Raw genomic sequence first — 22,333 nt, 5'->3', positions numbered from 1 at the left:
GTCAAAGTTATTTTTAACTATTAATAGTTTTTTAAAAAAAGTTATTAAAATTTTATTAAGGAAAAAAATAGAGGTAAAAGATGGTAGATTGAAAAAGATAAATGATTGAATATAGATAAAAATAAATTAAAGATTGAAAATTTGAAGTGGTTGAGATAAAAAAAAAAAAAAATTAGATGACTATGGAGATGATGTTGAAATACATATTCGAATGATAAAAAAATATTGAAAATATCTAATTGAAATAGTGAAGAGAATGGCATAAAAATTTCACTCTTCTAGTTGTATATTTTAATTTAAATTATGAAAATAAATTTGAAAGATCAAGATAACAATAATTCATAAAAATAAAAGATATTAATATAGACAATAAAATTAAAACATATTAAGTAATTAATTAAAATTAGAATTTATAAAATCATGTGAGACCTGTAAAAAAGAAGTTTAATATTTATAAAAATACTGTTATATTTTTCCTTTCTTCATAGTTAAAACTTAAAAAGCTAAGATAATTCGACCGCTAAAACAAATTAAAGAATTGTAACTTAAATTAAAATTAGAACACTAAAATACTACTACTTTTCTTTATACTCCATAAAAGAAGTGTTTGAACCGTTCATGCGTCGCTTAATCTACTGAAAAATTCACTTCACTTTAGTTTACCGTTGGTACTTAGTCTTAACTCTTAACTGTCAAAAAGATGCATTAGTTTCAGACTTTCAGTGAGAAAAATAACACTGCAAAAGTCAAAAGCAGAAGTTTAACTTCTTTCTGCAATCCATTCGTAAGACACTTTTTAATGTCTTTATCCGCACAATCCAAATTTGGGCCCTGAACAGAAATAACATAAAGCAGAGGGGGGAAAGCAGAAATAAGCAAAGGACTGAATGTGCGTCAGCAATGAGGGCCATCTGACCTATGCGCTTACATTGACAACAAATGACTAAGGAGGTAGTGCGTGAAGAAAACACCAACTGTTTTGAGTTTTCCAACCTTAAAAAGACTCTCTCTTCTCTCTCTCTCTTTCTCTCCCTGAAGCAAAACAACATTAGCATCAAAACCAGGTACAGTTTCAGCTAACTCTGCTTCACTTGGTAATTGGTACTACTCTTCATCTTGATCCTTGCATGTGTTGTGAAACACCCTTTTGTTTCGTGATTGTTATTTTTTATCCATGTGCATGCAAATTCTCTTTTTGACCCTTCACTCTCTCTCTCTCTCTCTCTCTCTCTCTCTTTTTGCTTTCTAGGTTGATTCTAAATTCTAATACTCCACTTTCACTTTGGCAAACTTGTGAAAGAATTTTTTTTTTTTTTTAATTCTTCTGGGAACTAGTTGTTGTTTTTTTCCCTACTGGGTGAATTTCAGAAAAAGATAGTTTCATGGGGCTGTTTCTTTTGTTTTGGTTTGTAATTGTCTAATTGAGATTTGGACTGTGCACACAATTCCAAAAGGGTACTTATTTGGAAAGTTTTGATGTGTTACTGTAAGGATTGATGATTGTTTGTCTGATTGCTCAATTGGGTGTTTCTGTGTTGTGGTAAATCAGTGTCATCCCTGTTGCTTTCTAATTCTTGGCACTTGTCATCGTTCTATTTACTTTTATCAATTGAATCATTTTTGGATATTAGCTTATAATTTGATACTAGATAAAATGTAGATCATACCAATTAACAATATATTGCAGAGTGGTTCTAGTAATCCGGTGCTGCTAGAGGATGGGAACTAGTGAATGGCATATCGAGCGAAGATCTAGCTTCGGCACTGAATCCCCCTTAGCAAGAGAGGCAGGAAATGTGCCTGAAACTGGGTCACTCTCTATTGTTGTGCTTGGCGCTTCTGGGGATCTTGCTAAGAAGAAGACATTTCCTGCACTTTTCCATCTATACCGGCAGGTAAAGAAGAATCTTGGTGGATCATGTTGATTAGTGTGTAATGTAGAACTGTTGTAAAAGTGAGAAATATTAATGCAGAATTGCTGATGATCATGCAACTAACGATGGACTACGGGACCCATAATTTTTCTTTGATCAAGCACTAGTTCAATTTGCTTTCTTTTTTATGAAAAAATTCTATTGATTTGTTCTACATGCTAATTTGATATCTAATGTCTATTCCTCTTTTTTGTTTTTTGTGGAAATTTACTGGATTTTCTAGTAGTTGTTCGTTTCCCTTAAAGCAACATTTTCCAACATTTGGCATCTCTATTTTCAGGGATTCTTACCAGCAGATGAAGTTCACATTTTTGGCTATGCAAGGACAAAAATATCTGATGATGAATTGAGAAACCGGTTGCGTGGGTGAGACTTTTTGTCATAAACTAAAATCTATATCTTTTTTCTCAAGATTTCTGAAATAAGTAAATAAATTTTACAAATATCACTTACAGCCTGTTACTGCAAAATTGTTGATCTTGGTTTGATGTTAACTGGATTGTGTTTGCAATTACAGTTGTGTTCTCTAAATAGTAAATTATATGAATAACTAATGTGGCATATTTGATGGTTCTTTATTTTCTTTCAGCCAAAGAATATTATTGTGATTTTTTTTTTCGTGAACAGCATGTCATGAATTTTAGTCATCTGCTTCTTTCACAAAATTGTTTTATTGTATACTTCATCCTAACGTATAAGTTCATCTGTTTTATTGATACATGTTTGAACAGTTTGTAAACCTAACATATATGAGCTGATGTGCAGCTATCTTGTTCCAAACAAAGGTGCTTCTCCCCAACTGTTGGAGGATGTAGAGAAGTTTTTACAGCTGGTTAGCACTGGATTTCTTGCACTGTTTTGTCAATACTCTGTAATGGTCTCACTACATAATACTCTGTTGGTTGATCTAAAATGATCATTCTTTGTTTCCCTTTTTCTTCCTTTTAGATCAAATATGTAAGTGGCTCTTATGATTCTGAGGATGGATTTCGCTTGTTGGATAAAGAGATTTCAGAGCATGAATATTTGAAAAAGAGTGTTGAGGGTTTATCTCGGAGGCTTTTCTATCTTGCTCTTCCACCTTCAGTATATCCATCTGTTTGCAAGATGATCAAGACTTGTTGCATGAATAAATGTAAGATGCTATAATATATGGTTTTGATATTTACCTTTTTGATTGCAAATGTTTTAAAAGGACCAGTAGCTTTTTGTTGAGGGAGGGTGGGGGATACAAACAGCAATTCACTGAACCAGCTCAACAATTGTTGAGAGTAATGCTTTGTAAGACATTAGTCTAGGCTGCACGACAGAATCCACTTTAAGCTCTTCTTTTTAACTTTTATTTAAATGTAGGTTACTTGTTTACTTTCTGATAATACTGGTGCTAAATTGAGGTTATTGCTTAGACATATAGCTGCTTCCAGTTGTTGGTATGGGATTTTGGCTTCACAAAGATAGTTACAGGTGGCTGTTATATCTATGGTGTTTAAAATAAGAAGTTAAATAATTATGAAATAAACTTGAACTTTCTGTTCGGCTAGCATTTGCAAAGCAGATCTCTGGCTTCATGTCTCTCTGCCATCTCATTTCTTTTGTGACAAGAACAGTTGTCTTTACATTTTCTTTTACATTTTATGGTTCCTGTTTATTATCCAGAAATCTAGTACTGATTGTATTGATATGACTGCATCTGCTTCCTTTTCTTAGCTGATCTTGGTGGATGGACACGTGTTGTTGTCGAGAAGCCTTTTGGTAAGGATCTAGAATCTGCAGAGGAACTCAGTACTGAGATTGGAAAGTTGTTTGAGGAACCACAGATTTATCGTATTGATCACTACTTGGGAAAGGAACTAGTGCAGAACTTGGTAATAAATGATTATACAATGGCTTCTTGTTTGTTTCATGAATTTTGCCTAATGATTAATCCCTTTACATTTAACTTATATTGGCAGTTGGTACTTCGCTTTGCAAATCGGTTTTTCTTGCCACTTTGGAACCGCGACAACATTGACAATGTACAGGTGAGAATTTTTAATTGTCAAAGTTAAAACTTTGGGTTAAGAGTTACTTAAACTTCATTTATTTAAATGAAGTAAGGGAAGGCACTGTTGGTTGAGCTTTGGCAAAATTCATAGTTTGTCCTATCATATCTATCAACTCGTTTTTTTTTCATTCTTTATTTTTACAAGCATCTCAATTTTTTTCTTAACAATATTTTGTTGCCTTATCTAATTCAACTACTGCATTACCGTATTTGATATGGCACACTTTTAAACTTGAGTTTTGCTGTCAATTCTCTGACAGATAGTTTTCAGAGAGGATTTTGGAACTGATGGCCGTGGTGGATATTTTGACCAATATGGGTATGTGTAGAAATTTGTTTTAGCGAAGTTCTCAGATGATTAGTGATTGCCAATAGTAGGTTCTAAAATGAAATGATGTTGAGAAAAACAAGTTTTTGAACACCAATTTTACGGTTGTTACTGATATTGAAAAGAAACTTCTAACTTTGTTCCCAAGTATCTTTCGTCATTGAAAAATTAGTGTTTTTTAATAATTCTTTTTAATAGAAGTAATCATCATCTATTGCAACAAAGACACCTAAATCATTAATTTACTTTTTTTCTTTATTTTGCAGAATTATTCGAGATATTATTCAAAACCATTTGCTGCAGGTAGGCCCTGATTTTCTGATGAAATAATTTCATATACTGACATTGTAATTATTTTGTTTTGTGAAGTAGGAACTTCTGTGAAACAATGAGATGCAACAATACTTGAATTCACGTTTCTCAATATTTGAAATCTTATTAAGGGTGTGCATAATAGAACTAAAAAATTTAGCATAGAAGCTTCTGTGCTAAAATGTTGAAATTAAGCATTGTAATAGCAATATCTTTAAATAAAACATTAACTGTTGAAGGGGCATTAGAGGAAACTATTAGAATTTCAAAAATAAATAAGGATAAACTAAAGGAAATTATTCAAACTAGTAATTCAATGATTTGAGTTTGGAAAGCTTTTTTGCTGAATGCATTCCATGTGCTGAATAATGAATATTTTAGAACTTTATGAATTAAAACTTTTTTTTATTATGTATTAAACAAACACCAAATGCTTAATGTTATCCATTAAATGGTTCATTAGACATTATCAGCCTAATATATGTCAAATTTGTTAATTATTTTTCTACCAACTCAGGTTCTTTGCTTGGTTGCTATGGAAAAACCAGTTTCTCTCAGGCCTGAGCACATTCGGGATGAGAAAGTGAAGGTGTGCCTCTTTCCATTCAATTTTCATTGGAATTATTACTCTCTTCTTTCATTTTATTCTGCCTACTTTTTTCTGACACAAACTAATCAATATCAGTACCAATTCCTTGCTGTCTTTTTTAACTTAATTATGAAAATTTCACATTTATGGTTACCTAGTTTTTGAGATGAGTCACAGCATGCCTCTATATATCATATGATAACACTTTATGGTTGCTATATGAAAAATGCAGGTTCTTGAATCAGTGCTCCCTATTAGAGATGATGAGGTTGTTCTTGGACAATACGAAGGCTATAAAGATGACCCAACAGTACCTGACAAGTCAAACACCCCAACATTTGCAACTGTTATTCTGCGAATACACAATGAAAGATGGGAAGGTCAGATGAAATGTTAAGCATTTCCTTCCTAAAAGAAATGAATACTGGAGCTTCCTTTAATTTCTTTGGTGCAAAAAATTAGGAAAATAAAGTAGTTCATATTCATTCTGGTGCCTAATAGAATTTTTTTTTTGGTATCAGGTGTTCCGTTCATACTAAAAGCAGGGAAGGCACTAAATTCTAGAAAGGCAGAGATCAGGGTTCAATTCAAGGATGTCCCTGGTGATATTTTCAAGTGTATGTCATTGTAACTTTTGATATACTGGTGTTCTCTCTTTAACATGCTTTTGTTTGTCATGCATCTCTTGTTGTCTGATGTCTATATCAATCTTGAAAGTGAAAGTGGAGTCAGATATAGTAAAGAATAGAATTACTTTGAAAGGTAAAATGATAGGTACTCTTCTATAACTAGAGTCTATGTGATGAGAAATAAAGGGAAAGGTTGTGGATATGTGAACAAAGTGGTGTGGTAAAAGACAGTATGCATAGGAGATTTTCTTGTCACTCCCTAGACAAAAATTAGCAGGGTAGAGGAAGTGAGGATGGCATTTTGTTAGAGTAAAAAGGGGATAGGAAAATGCTAGCCAGTGCCCTTAGGATACTTGTTAAGGAATCAAAAGTGGGAAGTTTTTTTATTGGAGAGCACTCTCCTGCAATTTTCAATGCAACTTTAACGTAATCTTAAATAAGCTTTCTATTTATTGATTCCTTATTCCAATGGGATAAATGTGAGGAGAAAGTAGGGGAGAGGGATAAGCATGAACTATGAATTGAGTAAGGTTTTGTGGCCTTTGGGGTGAGAGTCATTCACACCCTCAAAACCTGCTCTATCATTTTCACTTGTTTTAATTCTACTTTGAGGAAGGAAGAGGTAAAGGATACAGTCGTAGACACAAGAGTCTTCTAGAATTGATACCATTTTATCAGTAAGAGAATAATCTCTAGAGTTTTTCAATAAAATACCGTCTGCGTTTGTTGGCTCCTATCCTAAGATTTTATTGTGATATGGCCTAGGGGGATATGTTTTGCATTTTGGTGTCTTGTCTATTGTCTTGATTAAAAAATATTATTTCATGTTTCTTCTGTTTGAAGAACATAGCAAACATTTGCTGTTGATTAGTATTGCAATTTGCAAGAGTTACTTCATCTCTATGTATTCCACAATCACAAACTGTGACACCTATTCTTTATTTATTGGTGCAGTATGAATACCAACAATTAACATCAATATTAGCTATAGCCTTTTTTCTTTGTTGTCATCAAAATATCAGTTTAGCATAAAAGTAACTCTTAATTTTAACATTTTTAGGTAAAAAGCAGGGGAGAAATGAGTTTGTTATCCGCCTACAACCTTTAGAAGCTATGTACATGAAGCTTACGGTGAGGCAATCATTCTAATGTCCTATAATAAGATTTATTATGCCACTTGTTTGACCTGATTACATCTTACAGTTCTCTTTTATCTGTTACATTCATTTATTGAGTATCTGAAGTAGCAATGCAAGGACATTGCTGTTTGCATACTGAATTTATATTTCCCAATACAGTTTCATTTTCCTGAAATGTAAATGGAAAATTTGCTAGTTCATTTGGGGTTAACATCTGAAAACATTTAACCTCTATCTTAAGCTTGCTCGTAGTGATGATTAAACAAAATCTATTTGCAAAACTACTGAGGAAGTTCAACCATATACTAATCTTCTGTCAAACAATATGTGAAAGAAATACTTGATCATGATCGTTATAAATACGAACTGTTTGTTCTATTAATTAATAATTTATTTTTAAATGGGTTTGAAAATGGTTATATATTAGATTTTACATATGGTACTTTAGACTTGAATTTCTGTAAATTATGTGCGACAGGTTTACAGGTGTTCATAGGTCTAGGTCTACCCGTGACCCAACCTGACCCAAACCAACCCAATTATATTAGGTTGAGTTTTTAAATTGTTTGGGTCGAACCCAACCCAACCCAATTAAAATTCAATCATAAATTGGTTGGATAACAGGTTCTATTTTTTTAACTCGACCCAACCCAACCCATATCATATAATTAAATTTATTATTATATAAATTAATTATTAAATACAAAACACATTAATTTTTAACTCACATATTTTATTAAATTATTAAAGTAAACCATCCATGATTTTTTCTTCTTTAAGTTGTTCTTTTAATCTTTGATTTTGTTTATATTTTCTCATGCTAATATTTATTTCTATCCAAAATAAAAACATTGTATTGGCATTAAAATCATTAATTCTATTAGTCAAATATTGTGACAATTTGGTCTCTTTTGAGTACATTTAATTATTATATACTTATAAAACTTTAGAAAAACAAATTATTGTTATAAAAATATTTATTTTTTACAAAAAATAAAAAACATTTTTCAAATATTCATACTTGATTAACCCAACCTGACCTAATTCGTTTATGACTAGGTTGATTTGGGTTGGTCTGTTAAAAAAATTGCACAAACCCGATCCAATCCAACCCGTAAAATTTTAATTTGGTTGGGTAACGAGTATAGCCAAACCCAACACAACCCGACCCATGAACACCCCTATACAGGTTTGTATAAAGTATGGCTAGTCAAAGCTATCTGCATAAAATGCTAAAATGAATTCAGTGATATTTCTAAGAGTTGACTGACAAGTTCAATGCCTTATCATGCAGGTCAAGCAACCTGGACTGGAGATGTCAACAGTTCAAAGTGAGCTAGACTTGTCATATGGACAACGGTATCAAGGAGTAACCATTCCTGAGGCTTATGAACGCCTAATTCTTGACACGTATGTTCCCTTTTCGTAGTTCATAGATATGGCTTGTCAATGGTTTCTAGGGTTAATACAGATGTATAAGAATTGTTTACAAAGGACCTGTATTCATGATTGACTCTATAAGTGGCATGCTCTAGACTAAATTATATAATACTTGCATATTTATAGTTTTGAATTACTACATGTCATGTATAGGGTCATCAGTTCATAGAAACATAAATTGATATGCTAGCACAAGCTGAAGTACATAGAAGAATTGGAATTACATGCATTACTTAGCATTATCCATCAGTTCTGTTGTCAGACAAATTGATTTGCATGAAATAACAATGGATATTGGAATTGTTTTGCAGAATTAAAGGTGATCAGCAGCATTTTGTTCGCAGAGATGAGTTGAAGGTAAGATCATTACATGCTTGATAGAGTATTGCAAGAGCGTGTCACTTCACAAACTTAATGACTCCATTTTTTGTTTCTTATCAGGCATCCTGGCAGATCTTCACCCCACTTTTGCACAGAATTGATGAAGGGGAATTCAAGCCACTCCCCTACAAACCAGGAAGCAGAGGTCCTGCAGAAGCAGATCAGTTACTTGAAAAAGCAGGCTATGTTCAAACACACGGCTACATATGGATCCCTCCTACCTTGTAGAGTAATCTAATGTAATAACATGAGGAATCTTTAGTTGCTAATGAATACACAATAAGCTTGAGAGGCTTCCCTTGGAACCACTCCTCATGAATGTGTAATCAAGCATTTGAACTATGAGAGTGTTTGACACGGTTTGTGTAACTGATTTGCCTTTAAATGCAAAATAAATGGAAAATGAAGTCTATTTACCGGCATCTGTTTTGCATCATTTGTTAATTTGACTCTGATGTGTCCATGACAAACTGGACCAATATTATGCTAGTTTAATGACCAGGCAAAAGAATTAGCAACTAACGTAATTGTCTTCTTAATTACTGAAGCATAAAATACTTACATTTTGATAACACACTCCAATTAAGTTCATATCCTAAGCGCTCTTGGAGTATAACTTTCATAGGAAGCCCACCATTCAGCTCCATAGTTAATTTTTTATTATCATCAAATGAAAGTCACAAGCAATCATATAATTCCTTAAAATATCATATTAGAAATAAAGATAGTTTATGTACATAGAACTCTTGTATTTCTTGTTCTAATTGGTAATGGAACACCTAACAGTCAACTTTTTTTTACAAAGGAAAAATCATGCATGAACTTTTCTTGCACATCATTATAGCATCCTACTAATGCAACTAATGAGTCCTATATATTGTCATTATTTTTAATCAAACTCCATGTCTGGATTATCATAGAAAAATTATTTTTAATTGCCTCCTTATTAGTTCTGTCGATAGCTCCATAGATGTATCTCAAATCTGTTTTTTCTTATTATCCACGAGGCCAAGCCCCGAACAAATGGCTCTAGTGACATAAGAACCATAACCACTACACTACTTTTTTCCTCATTTGCTTGAAACTAAATTTGCTGATAAGAGAATAGGCCATAGTGGATTTTTTTTTTTTTTTGTAAATGGATTTCAGGTTACATATAAGGTGTATAATCAAATTTTCAGCATGTGTGATTGTTTGAGTAAGCTTATAAAGAAGTATTTCTAGCAAAATAAAATAAGGAAAAAAATGAAATGAACTTATCAATAAGCTCAAATTATTATATGCATAGGTTAATTTATAGAAGTTCTCTCATCTTTTAGAGAAACTATAAGAGAAAACTTCTAAAAATTAGCTTATGCATGAGCTAATTTTAGCTTATGGAGAAACTTATTTCATTTTTTCTTCTCTTAGAAGAGCTTATGTAGATGAAGTGATTTTGAAAGGAGAGAGATTTTGATGAAGAGAAGAATTTCTAGGGGAGGAGAATCAAACATATTATCATTATATATTTAAAAGGATTTACTATCTTTTTAGTCCTTAAGTTTTTTAAATTTTATGTTTTTAATTCCTGAATTTTTTATCGACTTTTGATCCTTTAAATTTTATTTCGTTCTAACTTTTAGTTCCTTAACTTTTTTTTCCATCCTTATTTTTAGTCCTTAAAAGGATTAAAAGTAAGGATGAAAAAAAATTAAAAGACTAAAAGTAAGAATGGAAAAAAGTCAAGGGACTAAAAACAAGCTTAAAAAGTTTAGAGAATAAAAATAGAAATTTTAAAAAGTTTAGGGACTAAAAAAATAGTTTACCTTATTTAAAATGTAAAATAAAAACGGTTCAATTATTAGAAGAGTCAAAATTTAGTCTAGATAGATTAGCTCGTTCCTCTTCATCCAAAATTAGCTTAGTGTTTCATGCCTTACACCGGCATTGAATTCATATTTTATAATTTATAAGAGTAATTTTTTATATTATTTTTAATTTTTAATATATTAGTAATTATTTAATTTAAATTTTAATAAATTTATGTTAATAAATATGTCAATAAGTATTTGAATATATTTTATATACATGTTCCAGAAAAATACTATTATGGAGGTGTTGTTCTAGGTAGGATCTTCCTTCGCTTTGGTGATGTCCTACATGTTTTCTTTTGACTTTCTTTTAATAAAAGTTGATCTAGTTGTTTAATTACAATAGAATTATTCATTCTATTTAATTTACCCTTTTAAACTTTAAAGGAAATCTAAAAATATTTTAACTGTAAAAAAATGTTATTAAAAACATCATCTAATTTTAGTTGGAATTGAAGGAAAAAATAAATTATATTATGTTAATTATTTGAATTGCTAGTTGATGATTTGATTAGCTACATATTAAATTATTTTCAAATTTTAATTCCAAAGAAATTTGCATTATGACATCTTTCCTTATTTCCAAAAATATATTAAGTCATTTACCTACATACACTTCGTTCTAGTGAGATGTATTATATTAGAATTTTAAAAAATTATTTTAGCATTAAAAAGCCTTGTGTATTTCAAAGATTTTAAAGATTATGTAGGAATATTAAGGCTGATCAGATTTTTTTACAAGACTTTTATGATAGTTTAGATTTTAGTGGATTTATATCATAAGAATTTAAAAGATTTGAAAGGATTTTATAGATTTATTAGATTGGAAAGGATTCTATGAATTTTTAAAAACACATTTAAAATCACAAGAGTTAGTGAAAAAAAATAAGAAATGATGAAATTTGGATAAAAAAGTAAAACCAAAATAATTTTTTTAATCTTTTAATAGTTATATTGATTATAATTTATGTCTTCATATACTAATATTTCTTGCAGTAGCATCTTCTTATTCTCACTTTGAAATTTGAACAATAGATTTAAAATTATAGGTTGGTTTTTTGATTTTTTTAATTACTAGAACTATTTCATGATAAATCTAATGACATGTTTAAATGGGATGCAATAGTAGGTATATACTACAAGGGAGTAGTGAAGGTGAAAAATTAATAAGAGGGTTAGTGAGTTATGTGAAAGATGAAATTAAGGACGACAACCACGAAAACATTGCATCGAACATGTGATGAGCATAGTCAATATAAGGAAAGTATGATTAGTCTTATCTCATAAAATAAGCATTAATTTAATTTAGAAAACAAAATAAAAAATACAAAGGAGGGGAGTATATTTGACATTTTGTTATTCTGAAAGAATAAGAGAAATATATATGATACATAGATCTTGAAGAATATTAAAGAGAGAAAAGGATAAGTGTGATGAGAAAAAAGAAAGTTTGGTAACCAATAGAAAAAGAAAGAAAAAAGTCTAGTAAAATCTCAAGAGTTTGGATGAGATTGTTTGATAGATGTTTTATACTAAAAAGTATGATGGAATTCATCAAAATCTTTCTTAAAAAATAATTCATCAAAATTTGTATATTTTTAAATATCAAAAGACTTTTTATAAGTTATAAAATATTCTAATTGAATATCATTGAGTTTTGTTACCTTTCTTAAAAAATCTTAAAAGTCTTAATTGAATCTTACAAAAGTTATTTATATTATTTAAGAAATCCTGATTGAATACCATAAGACTTTCTTATATAAAAAAAAAACTTTTAAAATCCTAATCCAATACTGTAACACCTTATTTTTCGTAAAATAAATTAAAAAGAATTTTATTTAAAAATAAATAGAATTTTAAGGAAATAATTAGGTTTTTATAATTAAATAAATAAGAATAAATATTATTATTAATTAAAATAATGGTTTTAAGGTAAATAAAATAAATATATGTTCTTAGAAAATAAAAAAATATTTTATTTATTCATTTGATAGGGAGTAAAATAAAGTTCATTTTCATAAAATAATAAAATAAAGAAAAATAGAGTAAATAAATAGGCTGAGAGTATCCTAATTATAAATAGAAATATATTAGATTAGTTTTTACGGTCTCTCGTTCTCTCAGTTCCCTTATTCCTCTCTCAAAATCCCTTTTTTTCTTTCATACACTAAAATCTATTTCGGTAAAATTATGATTTTAGACTCGTTAACCGTTGGATCATTATGAAATTTAAATACCAGGTTTAGAACTCATTTTTGCACAACCTCACCGTTGGAATTTGCAAAATAATGTCTATGGAGAGAGAAATGTTCCTCACACACAGATAGTGAAATTGAGGCTCCAATCCCTTTTTCTTCTCTCTAATGCTTGGAAACCCTAACAAAGCAATCAGAGGAAAAAGTTGAGAAATCTTAGGGAACCGCTAGAGACATCACTATCAATGTCGAACTACACACGTGAGCCCACTTAGAAGTATGGGATGAGTTTACCGCAATTGAGGTTAAAATGAACAAGTACAGGGATCCTTAGAGAATCAAATTGAGGTTTATTTTGGGATGTTTACTGTATTGTAATTCTTCCTTTACGATTATAATTATGATATTATTGTGCTTGACAGACCATTAATGCCCTGATGCTAATTGGTTGATAAAATTAACTGTTCTTGGTGTTTTTTGTATTTTTGAACCTACGATTTTGATTCTTTTAATTTTGATATGATTATGTGAAATTGTTTAAGGGCTTTTACTCCCCATGTTGTGAGAAGCATTTTTGTATAATTCGTTTGTGTTTTGGACAAGATTTACTAGATTAGCATGATAAATTGTTATATTGGGATAATGAAATTGTGATTGAGATTAAGTGTATGTGATAAATTGAGTATGTGTTGAATTGTAAGATATATGTGCATTGAGATGTTGTATGCATTGAGTTATGAGCTATGAACCATACAATCACACAACTGTAAGACCATTTAAGGACAACAACTTAATGCACGATGAGTATTGTGATGGGATCCACTGTGGGAACCTAATGAGTTTAATCACTTTGAGGCGTAACAATTAAAATTATTTTGAGAATAATTGAGAAATTGTGTGTTTTGTATAGTTCATAGATGGAGTTTGTGTGCTAAAATGTTTTCTGGGTTGGACCTGAATCAGGAGGGAGAGACCTTGACGGACTCTTTGGAGTCTAGGCCTTGGGGGTAAATATACCCAATTTGAGTGCTCCTTTAAGTTTGTGCCGATCCCACATGGTTGGAGCATTATCGCAAAACAGCGTGACTCTAGCTGGTCTCCCTATGATTTTACCTAGTGAGAGTGACCTGACTTACCAGTGTGTGGTCTGTCTTGTCATGTACTTTTGGGCGCCCGACGAAATTTTTTACTAACATGGTACCACATTGCATATATGATTGAGTCTTAGTATATTTGTTGCATAACGCTTGTGTATTGATCGATATTGATTGGTTGAGTGATATTGTGTTTTGATCCTTGAGTATGTGAATGATGTGAAAATGTGTGAGACATGTAGTGTTGAGAATTGGTGTTACGCAATAAGTGATGGAATGACGTGAGCTGTGTTGAAGTAAGCTGTATTTAATTTATATGATATGTATATCCATGTTGTCTTGTTTCTCTCTATTAGTTAGGAATGTGATAACTCACTCCTTGTGTGCTGGTTGCGTTTGGATCTTGTGATGATCTCACATTTTGTGTTCGTTCGAGCAAATTGCTAAATGGATGACTATGGAGAACCTCATGCTAAAGGATGCTGGAACACAATGCTATGATAGGATGTGACATTGAGGCATGAATTTTTGTATTAATTGCATGAAATCCTGGACATGTAGTTTTTATCATTTTATTTCACATGTTAAGTCTTTAGTTCATTCTGTAGAGTTTTGGACGATCTTGTTTTGAGTCGGAAATGTTTTCATACCCTTAATTGATAAGTTTTTAATTTGGTGATAAATGGGAGTGTGAACATTTTACCCACATGAGCTTATTTATGTTTATTATAAAAAATCATTTTATATAATTTTATATTTCCATATTTTTATTATATAAACATGTATATCAGGATAGAGGATGTCACAAATACAATTTCCCTTAATTTTATTATGGTTAATTAATCTATTTTAAATTAATTTAGTTCCAAAAATAATTTTTTTATTAAATATTTTTTATGAATAAATGTCATAAGAAGTGAACCTTTATTAAAATAAATAAATAAATATTATTTTTGTGATTAAATTTCAATCAAATATTCACAAAGAAATATATTTTCATTAATGATAAAATTGTATAATTTTTATTTACAAGGTCTAAATTTTAGTATGATAAAAAAATGATATTAAATAATTTTGTATAATTATTTTATAATTATCATTACGAAGGATACAATAATTTTTCATATTATTATCGCGCTAAAATATACACCAAATAAAACTTATATATCCATGTCTCTTAAAAAATCTTATATTAGAAACATGCATACATTTTTCTCGATCACAGCAGAAAATTGGATTTGATTTGTTCTGATTGAGAGCAATTAATTGAGAACAAAACTTAAGATTTAATTGCTATTCGTCGTCTAGCATTAGAATTTTATCCAAGAATTTTAATGCTCTTTTTAAAAAAATAAAAAACTCAAAGTATTCTTTAGTTGAGTGTTGATAAATAATACCTTAAAGTATTAACGTTTATTTAAGAGACTAATCTCATTTAACATATTTGTTCATATACACATATTTGATAATTAAACCTTGTGTAACTTTATGTTAGCCGAGATCCGTCTCTTAAAAAACACTTCAATGCAAAACTTTAATGCTTTTTTAATAGGCTTACAAAAGCATCACAATAGAGAAAATAATTCCAACTATATTGACATCATTGACTTATCATTTGCTTGCAGCACACCATAATTTTTTTTATAAAAAAAAAACAATACAAGTCTTGGGGATATTTATCTAAACATGGGCAAATCATAAAAGCAAAAAGTGAACCAAATTAGAAATAGGAATCCCCCTACTCACAACATGCTCTCTAAAACTTGACTCCAAACGGGAAATAAAAACAAAACGAGTATTTCTATCATCATCAAGAAAGATCCCAACATCCTTACACTCCACCTCACACGACTCACACACCGTAGGGCAATACACAATCTTATACGCACTCTCAAACCTCTCTATCTTAAACCAGTTGTCAATAGTTCCAGCACCCGGGTTCCCTTGAACCCCACCAGTGGTCACAAACCTCTGTCCCGTGGCAGCATCAACTTGACCAAACCTCCACATAGTCACAGAAGAACAACAATTCGTTGGGAAAGTGTGAATCTGTTAGAACAAAGGAGAAAATGGATGAAAGTTCGAAAAAAAAGACTTTAAGTCCCACATCGCTCAGGATAAACACTTGAATAGTGTTTCACTCCCTATATATAGAGAACTCATTTCTTCATTTTTTTTTCTTGTCCTAATTGAGAAGCATTTCCTCAACTTTTCTTTCTCCCTTCAACATTTCAGTCGATGCATTTCCGGCAAACTTCTTCCTCTTTCTTTCTGTCGCTCTAATATTTCGGTTGGTTATAATAGTGACTTTTCAAGTCATATTTTCGGTTGGCTATAATAGTGACTTTTTAAGTCATATTTTCGGTTGGCTATAAGAGTGACTTTTCATGTCATATTTTCGGTTGGCTATATTAGAGTGACTTTTCAAGTCATTTTTTGGTTGGCTGTTAGAATGACTTTTCAAGTCATATTTTCGGATAACTTTAGAGTGACTTTTCAAGTCATACAAGAGGGTGTAATTCTATAAAGGTTCCCTCAGTGCAATGGGAATCTTATATAGTGATCTGGGTTGTTTTATCTTGGGGACTTCGTGATTGATAGTCTACTTGCACAATTTTTGGCAGTGCTACGAAACGTCTTAAAGAAAGCGACATTGTCCGCGACTCAGCTAGTAATTTTCTCGGTTTGCCATAAATTATTGCTACAACAATTTTAAGACGATTTTGGTTCTGCTATGGCTACCGTAGATATTACTGGCTCGAACAACAATGACCTCAACAAGCATTTTAGGTTTGAAGGGTATCATTTCAAACATTGGCAACAAAAGATGATGTTTTCTTTAACTATGAGAAAAGTTGTCTATGTTTTGAACACTGATATTCCAGTGATACCTGAAGATGCTGAGAAGGAAGTGAAAGATAAAATGACTATGGAATTAGCTCTCTGGAATGAAAATGATTACCTATGCAAGATTTTCATTTTGAATAGGTTAGCTGATGATCTCTATGATTATTATAGCCCATATAAGTCTGCCAAATTAGTTTGGCTGGCTCTGGAAAAGAAGTATGATACTGAGGAAGTTGGGACTAAAAAGTATGATGTTAGCCGCTACCTCAAGTATCAAATGAATGATGATAAATCAGTAGAGTCTCAATCCCATGAGATACAGAAAATTGCTCGAGAGTCATACATAGCTGTGATAACTGAGATCAATATGATTGGAGGATCAGATGGATGGTGGGTAGACACTGGCGCCTCCCGCCATGTCTGCTATGATCGTGCTATGTTTAAAACATACACGAATGTTGAAAATAAGAAAGTGTTGTTGGGTGATTCCCACACCACTACTGTTGCTGGAACTGGAGATGTTGAATTGAAGCTTACCTCTGGAAAGACTTTGATCCTCAAAGATGTGATGCATACTCCAGAGATGAGAAAGAATTTGGTTTCTGGTTTTCTTTTAAACAAGGCTGGGTTTACTCAGATCATAGGTGTAGATTTATTTACTTTGACCAAGAATGATGGCATGTTTAAATTGAATCTTGATATTAATAAAGTTTCCCCTTCTGCTTACATGTTGTGTGGTTTTAATATCTGGCATTCTAGACTTTGTCATATAAATAGTCGTTGCAATCTAACATGAGTAACTTAGGTTTTATTCCAAAGCTATCTTCAAATCACTTTGAAAAATGTGTTTTTTGCAGTCAATCTAAAATAACTAAGAAATCACATAAATCAGTAGTTAAAGAATCTGAGCCATTGGATTTAATACATTCTTATATATGTGAATTTGATGGAACGTTGACCAGAAATGGAAAACGATATTTTATCACTTTTATTGATGACTGCTCTGATTATACATATGTATATCTTATGAAAAATAAAAGTAAAGCGCTTGACATGTTTAAGTTATATGTAACAGAAATTGAAAATCAATTCAATAAGAAAATTAAGAAACTTCGAAGTGATAGAGGCACATAGTATGATTCCAGTTTGTTTAATGAGTTTTATAATTTGCATGGAATCATACATGAGATAACTGCTCCATATTCACCTGAAATGAATGGTAAAGCTGAAAGAAAGAACAGAACTTTTACAGAATTAGTTGTAGCTACTATGTTGAGTTCTAGTGCAACATCTTTTTGGTGGGGCGAAGTTTTATTAATTGTTTGTTATGTGCTAAATAGAATCCCCAAATCAAAAAGCAAGACATCTCCCTATGAGATATTAAAGAAAAGACAACCTAATTTGTCCTATTTGAGAACTTGGGGATGTTTGGCCTATGTAAGGATCCCAGACCCCAAGAGGGTTAAACTTGCAAGTAGAGCCTATGAATGTGTGTTCATTGGTTATGCTATTAATAACAAAGCGTATAAGTTTTATGACCTAAACACAAAAGTGATCATAGAGTCAAATGATGCTAATTTTTATGAAAATAAATTTCCTTTTAAATTAAGGAATAGTGGGGGTACTTCATCTAGTCATCTTCGTGCTATTAGTAGTGAAAATCTTGCACAACCAGAACCAGATATAGAGCCTCGAAGAGGTAAGAGAGGAAGAATAGCTAAAGATTATGGGCCCGATTATATGGCCTATACATTAGAGGAGGATCCATCAAACCTCTAAGAAGCTTTGTCTTCTTTGGATGCTGACTTGTGGCAAGAAGCCATTAATGATGAGATGGATTCTTTAGAATCTAACAAGACCTGGCATTTAGTAGACTTGCCTCCTGGTTGCAAACCAATTGGTTGTAAATGGATCTTGAAAAAAAAAACTAAAACCTGATGGTACTGTGGATAAATACAAGGCTCACCTTGTAGCCAAGGGTTTTAGGCAAAGAGAGAATGTGGATTTCTTCGACACCTTTTCACCAGTCACTAGAATAACATCTATTTGGGTGCTAATATCTCTTGCTGCTATTCACATTCTAGTGGTACACCAAATGGATGTTAAAACTGCTTTTATAAATGGTGAATTGGAAGAGGAAATCTATATGGAGCAACCTGAAGGGTTTGTGATTCATGGACAAAAAGATAAAGTCTGCAAGTTAGATAAATCTTTGTATGGTCTAAAACAAGCAACTAAGCAGTGGCATGAAAAGTTTGATAACTTAATAGTGTCGAATGGGTTTAAGGTGAATGAAAGTGACAAATGCATTTACTACAAATCTGTAAATAATATTTGCACTATCATATGTGTATATGTCGATGACCTTCTCATATTTGGTTCAAATATTCATGTAGTGAACGATGTGAAATCATTGTTGTGTAATAACTTTGATATGAAAGACCTCGGAGAAGCAAGTGTAATCCTTGGTATTAAGATTACTAGGTCAAAAGAGGGAATTTCTCTGGATCAATCTCACTACATTGAGAAGATCTTAAAGAAATATGACTACTTTGACTGTAAACCTGCTAGTACACCATATGATCCAAGTGTAAAACTGTTTAAGAACACTGGTGAAGGTATATGACAAATTGAGTACGCAAGTATCATTGGCAGCCTTAGGTATGCCACTGATTGTACTAGACCCGACATAGCCTATGTTGTGGGATTATTATGCAGGTTTACCAGTAAACCTAGTATGGAGCACTGGCACGCTATTGAAAGAGTAATGAGGTACCTTAAAAGAACCATAAACCTTGGATTACATTATAAAAGGTTTTCCGCTGTACTTGAAGGATACATCGATGCAGATTGAAATACTCTTTCAGATGATTCTAAAGCAACCAACGACTATATATTTAGCATAACTGGTGGGGTTGTTTCTTGGAAGTCAAAGAAACAGACTATCTTAGCTCAGTCCACTATGGAATCTGAGATGATAGCACTAGCAACTGCTAGTGAGTAAGCAAGTTGGCTGAGAAGCTTACTTGCAGAGATTCCTTTATGGGAAAGACCGATACCAACTGTGTTGATCCATTGCGATAGTACCGCGACTATTGCAAAAATTGAGAACCGTTATTACAATGGTAAGAAACGATAGATACGTCGTAAGTACAACACTGTTAGAGAATTACTCAACAAGAGCTATTAGAGTGGATCACGTACGCACTGATGATAATTTAGCAGATCCTTTGACGAAAGGATTAGCTAGAGAGAAAGTCCATAACACTTCTAAAAGAATGGGACTATTGCCCTTACTGCGATGATCATTCATGATGGTAACCCGACCTAAATGACTGGAGATCCCAAGAACTAGGTTCAATGGGTAATAACAAGTTATGAAGTGATATGAGACGAACATGCTGTTATAAGTGAAAGCAGCATGATTCCTGAAGTAACAAGAGGATGAGTTATGGAAAAAATTCGTAATTCTTAATGAGATCTATACTCTATGTTGAGTGGAGTACCTAGGCTACAGGAGTACTCTTGATAGACTCACCTATGTGAGTGTTGAAGTGAGGGCCGCTTCATATGAAATTTTGGGCAAAAATTTCTAGAGCGTTCACTATACCGGGATAGACGTGCATGGCCTTTAACGCACGGGCTTTATAGAATACACCTATGAAAAGGTTGTGTGTGATTTGATGTCGAAGATGGAGTTCAAGACTTCGGGTCACTCTAGTAAAATCTGAATCTTACTCACTATGCAAAGGTTCAAGTTGTATGACACCTTTGTTTATGCACAATTTTATGAAATCCTCGAAAATCTTCTTTTCAAATTTCAAGTGGGGGATTGTTAGAACAAAGGAGAAAATAGATGAAAGTTTGAAAAAAAAAGGCTTCAAGTCCCACATCGCTCAGGATAAACACTTGAATAGTGTTTCACTCCCTATATATAGAGAGCCCCTTTCTTCATTTTTTCTTGTCCCAGTTGAGAAGCATTTCCTCAACTTTTCTTTCTCCCTCCCATATTTCAGCCGATGCATTTCCGGCAAACTTCTCCCTCTTTCTTTCTGTCGCTCTAATATTTCGGTTGATTATAATAGTGACTTTTCAAGTCATATTTTTGGTTGGTTATAATAGTGACTTTTTAAGTCATATTTTCGGTTGGCTATAAGAGTGACTTTTCAAGTCATATGTTCGGTTGGCTATATTAGAGTGACTTTTCAAGTCATATTTTTCGGTTGGCTGTTAGAGTGACTTTTCAAGTCATATTTTCAGATGGCTTTAGAGTGACTTTTCAAGTCATACAAGAGGGTGTAATTCTAGAAAGGTTCCCTCAATGTAGTGGGAATCTTATACAGTGATCTGGGCTGTTTTATCCTAGGGGTTGATAGTCTACTTGCACAATTTTTGGCAGTGCCACGAAACGTCTTAAAGAAAGCAACATTGTCCACGACTCAGCCAATAATTTTTTCGGTTTGCCATAAATTATTGTTACAACAGAATCACGTTCAGGTCAGTGGAGACTCTAATGACACCCTTTTTCGTGTTTGCCAGCACAAACGCGAACTTCATGGCCTCGTCTTCCTCCACTATTTCAAGAGGACAAGTCTTGTTTTCTGTCATGCTAACACGATAATAAAACAACTAAAGCACGATCATATTTATCATTAGTTTCCAAAAAATCAAATAAAAAAATCACATATATTAGGTCCCTCAATAAAAAAATATTTATCAATAGTTTTTAAGAAACAAATAAAAAATCACATATATTACCATATATGTTGACAAAAAGGTTGATGTATAGTTTTTTTTATTTGAAATAGAAAAACTTCTTTCAAAATTTACTTTAGATTTCACTGGTGTCTATTACCTGTACTCAGAAGCGCGATCCCACATCGGGTGCCGCATTAGATGGATGATGGGAGAATGAAGTAGCTCGGACCGTTGTGAACCAAGTTGTTCGATGTGTCACGCACCTCTTCTGGTTGCTCTGCAGCGTGAAGAGGTTTTGTGGGGAAAGTGACCAGAAGGAAGAGGAGTGTACGTGCAAGCAGTTTCAATTTATAATTAGATAAGTGCCATTTTTTTGTGCATGTATAAATTGATGATAATTAATACGTAAAAGAATAAAAATTTTAATTTAATCTCTTGATGCGTAAAAAATCGTGACATTTATAATCTATTGTTGAGGATCAAAAGAAGATTTCTTCCTATCAATTTCTTTTATGCTCTTGTGGGAGACTTAATTCAGGATTTTTTTATTATTAAAAATTTAGATGTCATGTGTTGATACGTTGGTGCGTAAGTGGATGTACGCATTTTTTTTTTGGTTATTTTTCTTGTACTATTTAAATTTCTTCTACATCTATTATTAAAGTGAAAATTTAAAATTGTCCTTTAAGTTAAAACTCAAATACACCCATCCCTCCACACACCATTCACTGTTGGCCTCCTTTCCCTCCCTTCAATGTTGTGTTGTGAGTCTCTCTCCTTTGTTGATAGATCTTCACCATTCTGTGGTTTCTCAATTCATAGTTCATCGCAACAAATCATCTTCTTTCCCATC

The 22,333-nt window shown here is 32.1% G+C and overlaps 1 protein-coding gene and 1 pseudogene across 5 annotated transcripts; one reads left to right on the top strand and one right to left on the bottom strand.

Moving 5' to 3' along the window:
• Positions 1-915: 915 nt before the first annotated feature.
• On the top strand, positions 916-9,229 carry G6PDH (glucose-6-phosphate dehydrogenase). Of its 5 annotated transcripts, none has more exons than XM_014771368.3 (16): positions 948-1,064; positions 1,699-1,895; positions 2,215-2,300; positions 2,700-2,766; positions 2,883-3,069; positions 3,642-3,799; positions 3,887-3,955; positions 4,239-4,297; positions 4,573-4,609; positions 5,136-5,207; positions 5,440-5,587; positions 5,729-5,824; positions 6,897-6,967; positions 8,270-8,385; positions 8,727-8,772; positions 8,857-9,218. In XM_014771368.3, exons 2-16 carry the CDS (start codon positions 1,719-1,721, stop codon positions 9,022-9,024), a joined length of 1,557 nt encoding a protein of 518 aa, XP_014626854.1. In that variant the 5' UTR covers positions 948-1,064; positions 1,699-1,718; the 3' UTR covers positions 9,025-9,218. The 5 variants fall into 5 exon arrangements, with proteins under 5 accessions (XP_040868352.1, XP_014626854.1, NP_001346940.1 ...); NM_001360011.1 differs by having other exon boundaries at positions 963-1,064; positions 1,688-1,895; positions 8,857-9,229; XM_041012419.1 differs by having other exon boundaries at positions 1,040-1,094; positions 1,688-1,895.
• A 6,444-nt stretch (positions 9,230-15,673) lies between these two features.
• On the bottom strand, positions 15,674-21,821 carry LOC100811112 (miraculin-like; annotated as a pseudogene).
• Between the last annotated feature and the right edge of the window lie 512 nt (positions 21,822-22,333).

Source organism: Glycine max, chromosome 19 (genome assembly GCF_000004515.6).
Source record: "Glycine max cultivar Williams 82 chromosome 19, Glycine_max_v4.0, whole genome shotgun sequence".
NCBI lineage: Eukaryota > Viridiplantae > Streptophyta > Magnoliopsida > Fabales > Fabaceae > Glycine > Glycine max.
The sequence above is the reverse complement of the archived record's forward strand: the minus strand, read 5'-3'. Positions and strand labels throughout refer to the sequence as shown.

What these genes read in the sequence shown, in the direction of transcription:
- G6PDH (XM_041012418.1), top strand. Translation starts at nt 1,719, where the DNA reads ATGGGAACTAGTGAATGGCATATCGAGCGAAGATCTAGCTTCGGCACT. An exon ending in TTTTCCATCTATACCGGCAG is followed by an intron (nt 1,896 to 2,214) that starts GTAAAGAAGAAT and finishes CTCTATTTTCAG; the next exon opens with GGATTCTTACCAGCAGATGA. An exon ending in TAGAGAAGTTTTTACAGCTG is followed by an intron (nt 2,767 to 2,882) that starts GTTAGCACTGGA and finishes TCTTCCTTTTAG; the next exon opens with ATCAAATATGTAAGTGGCTC.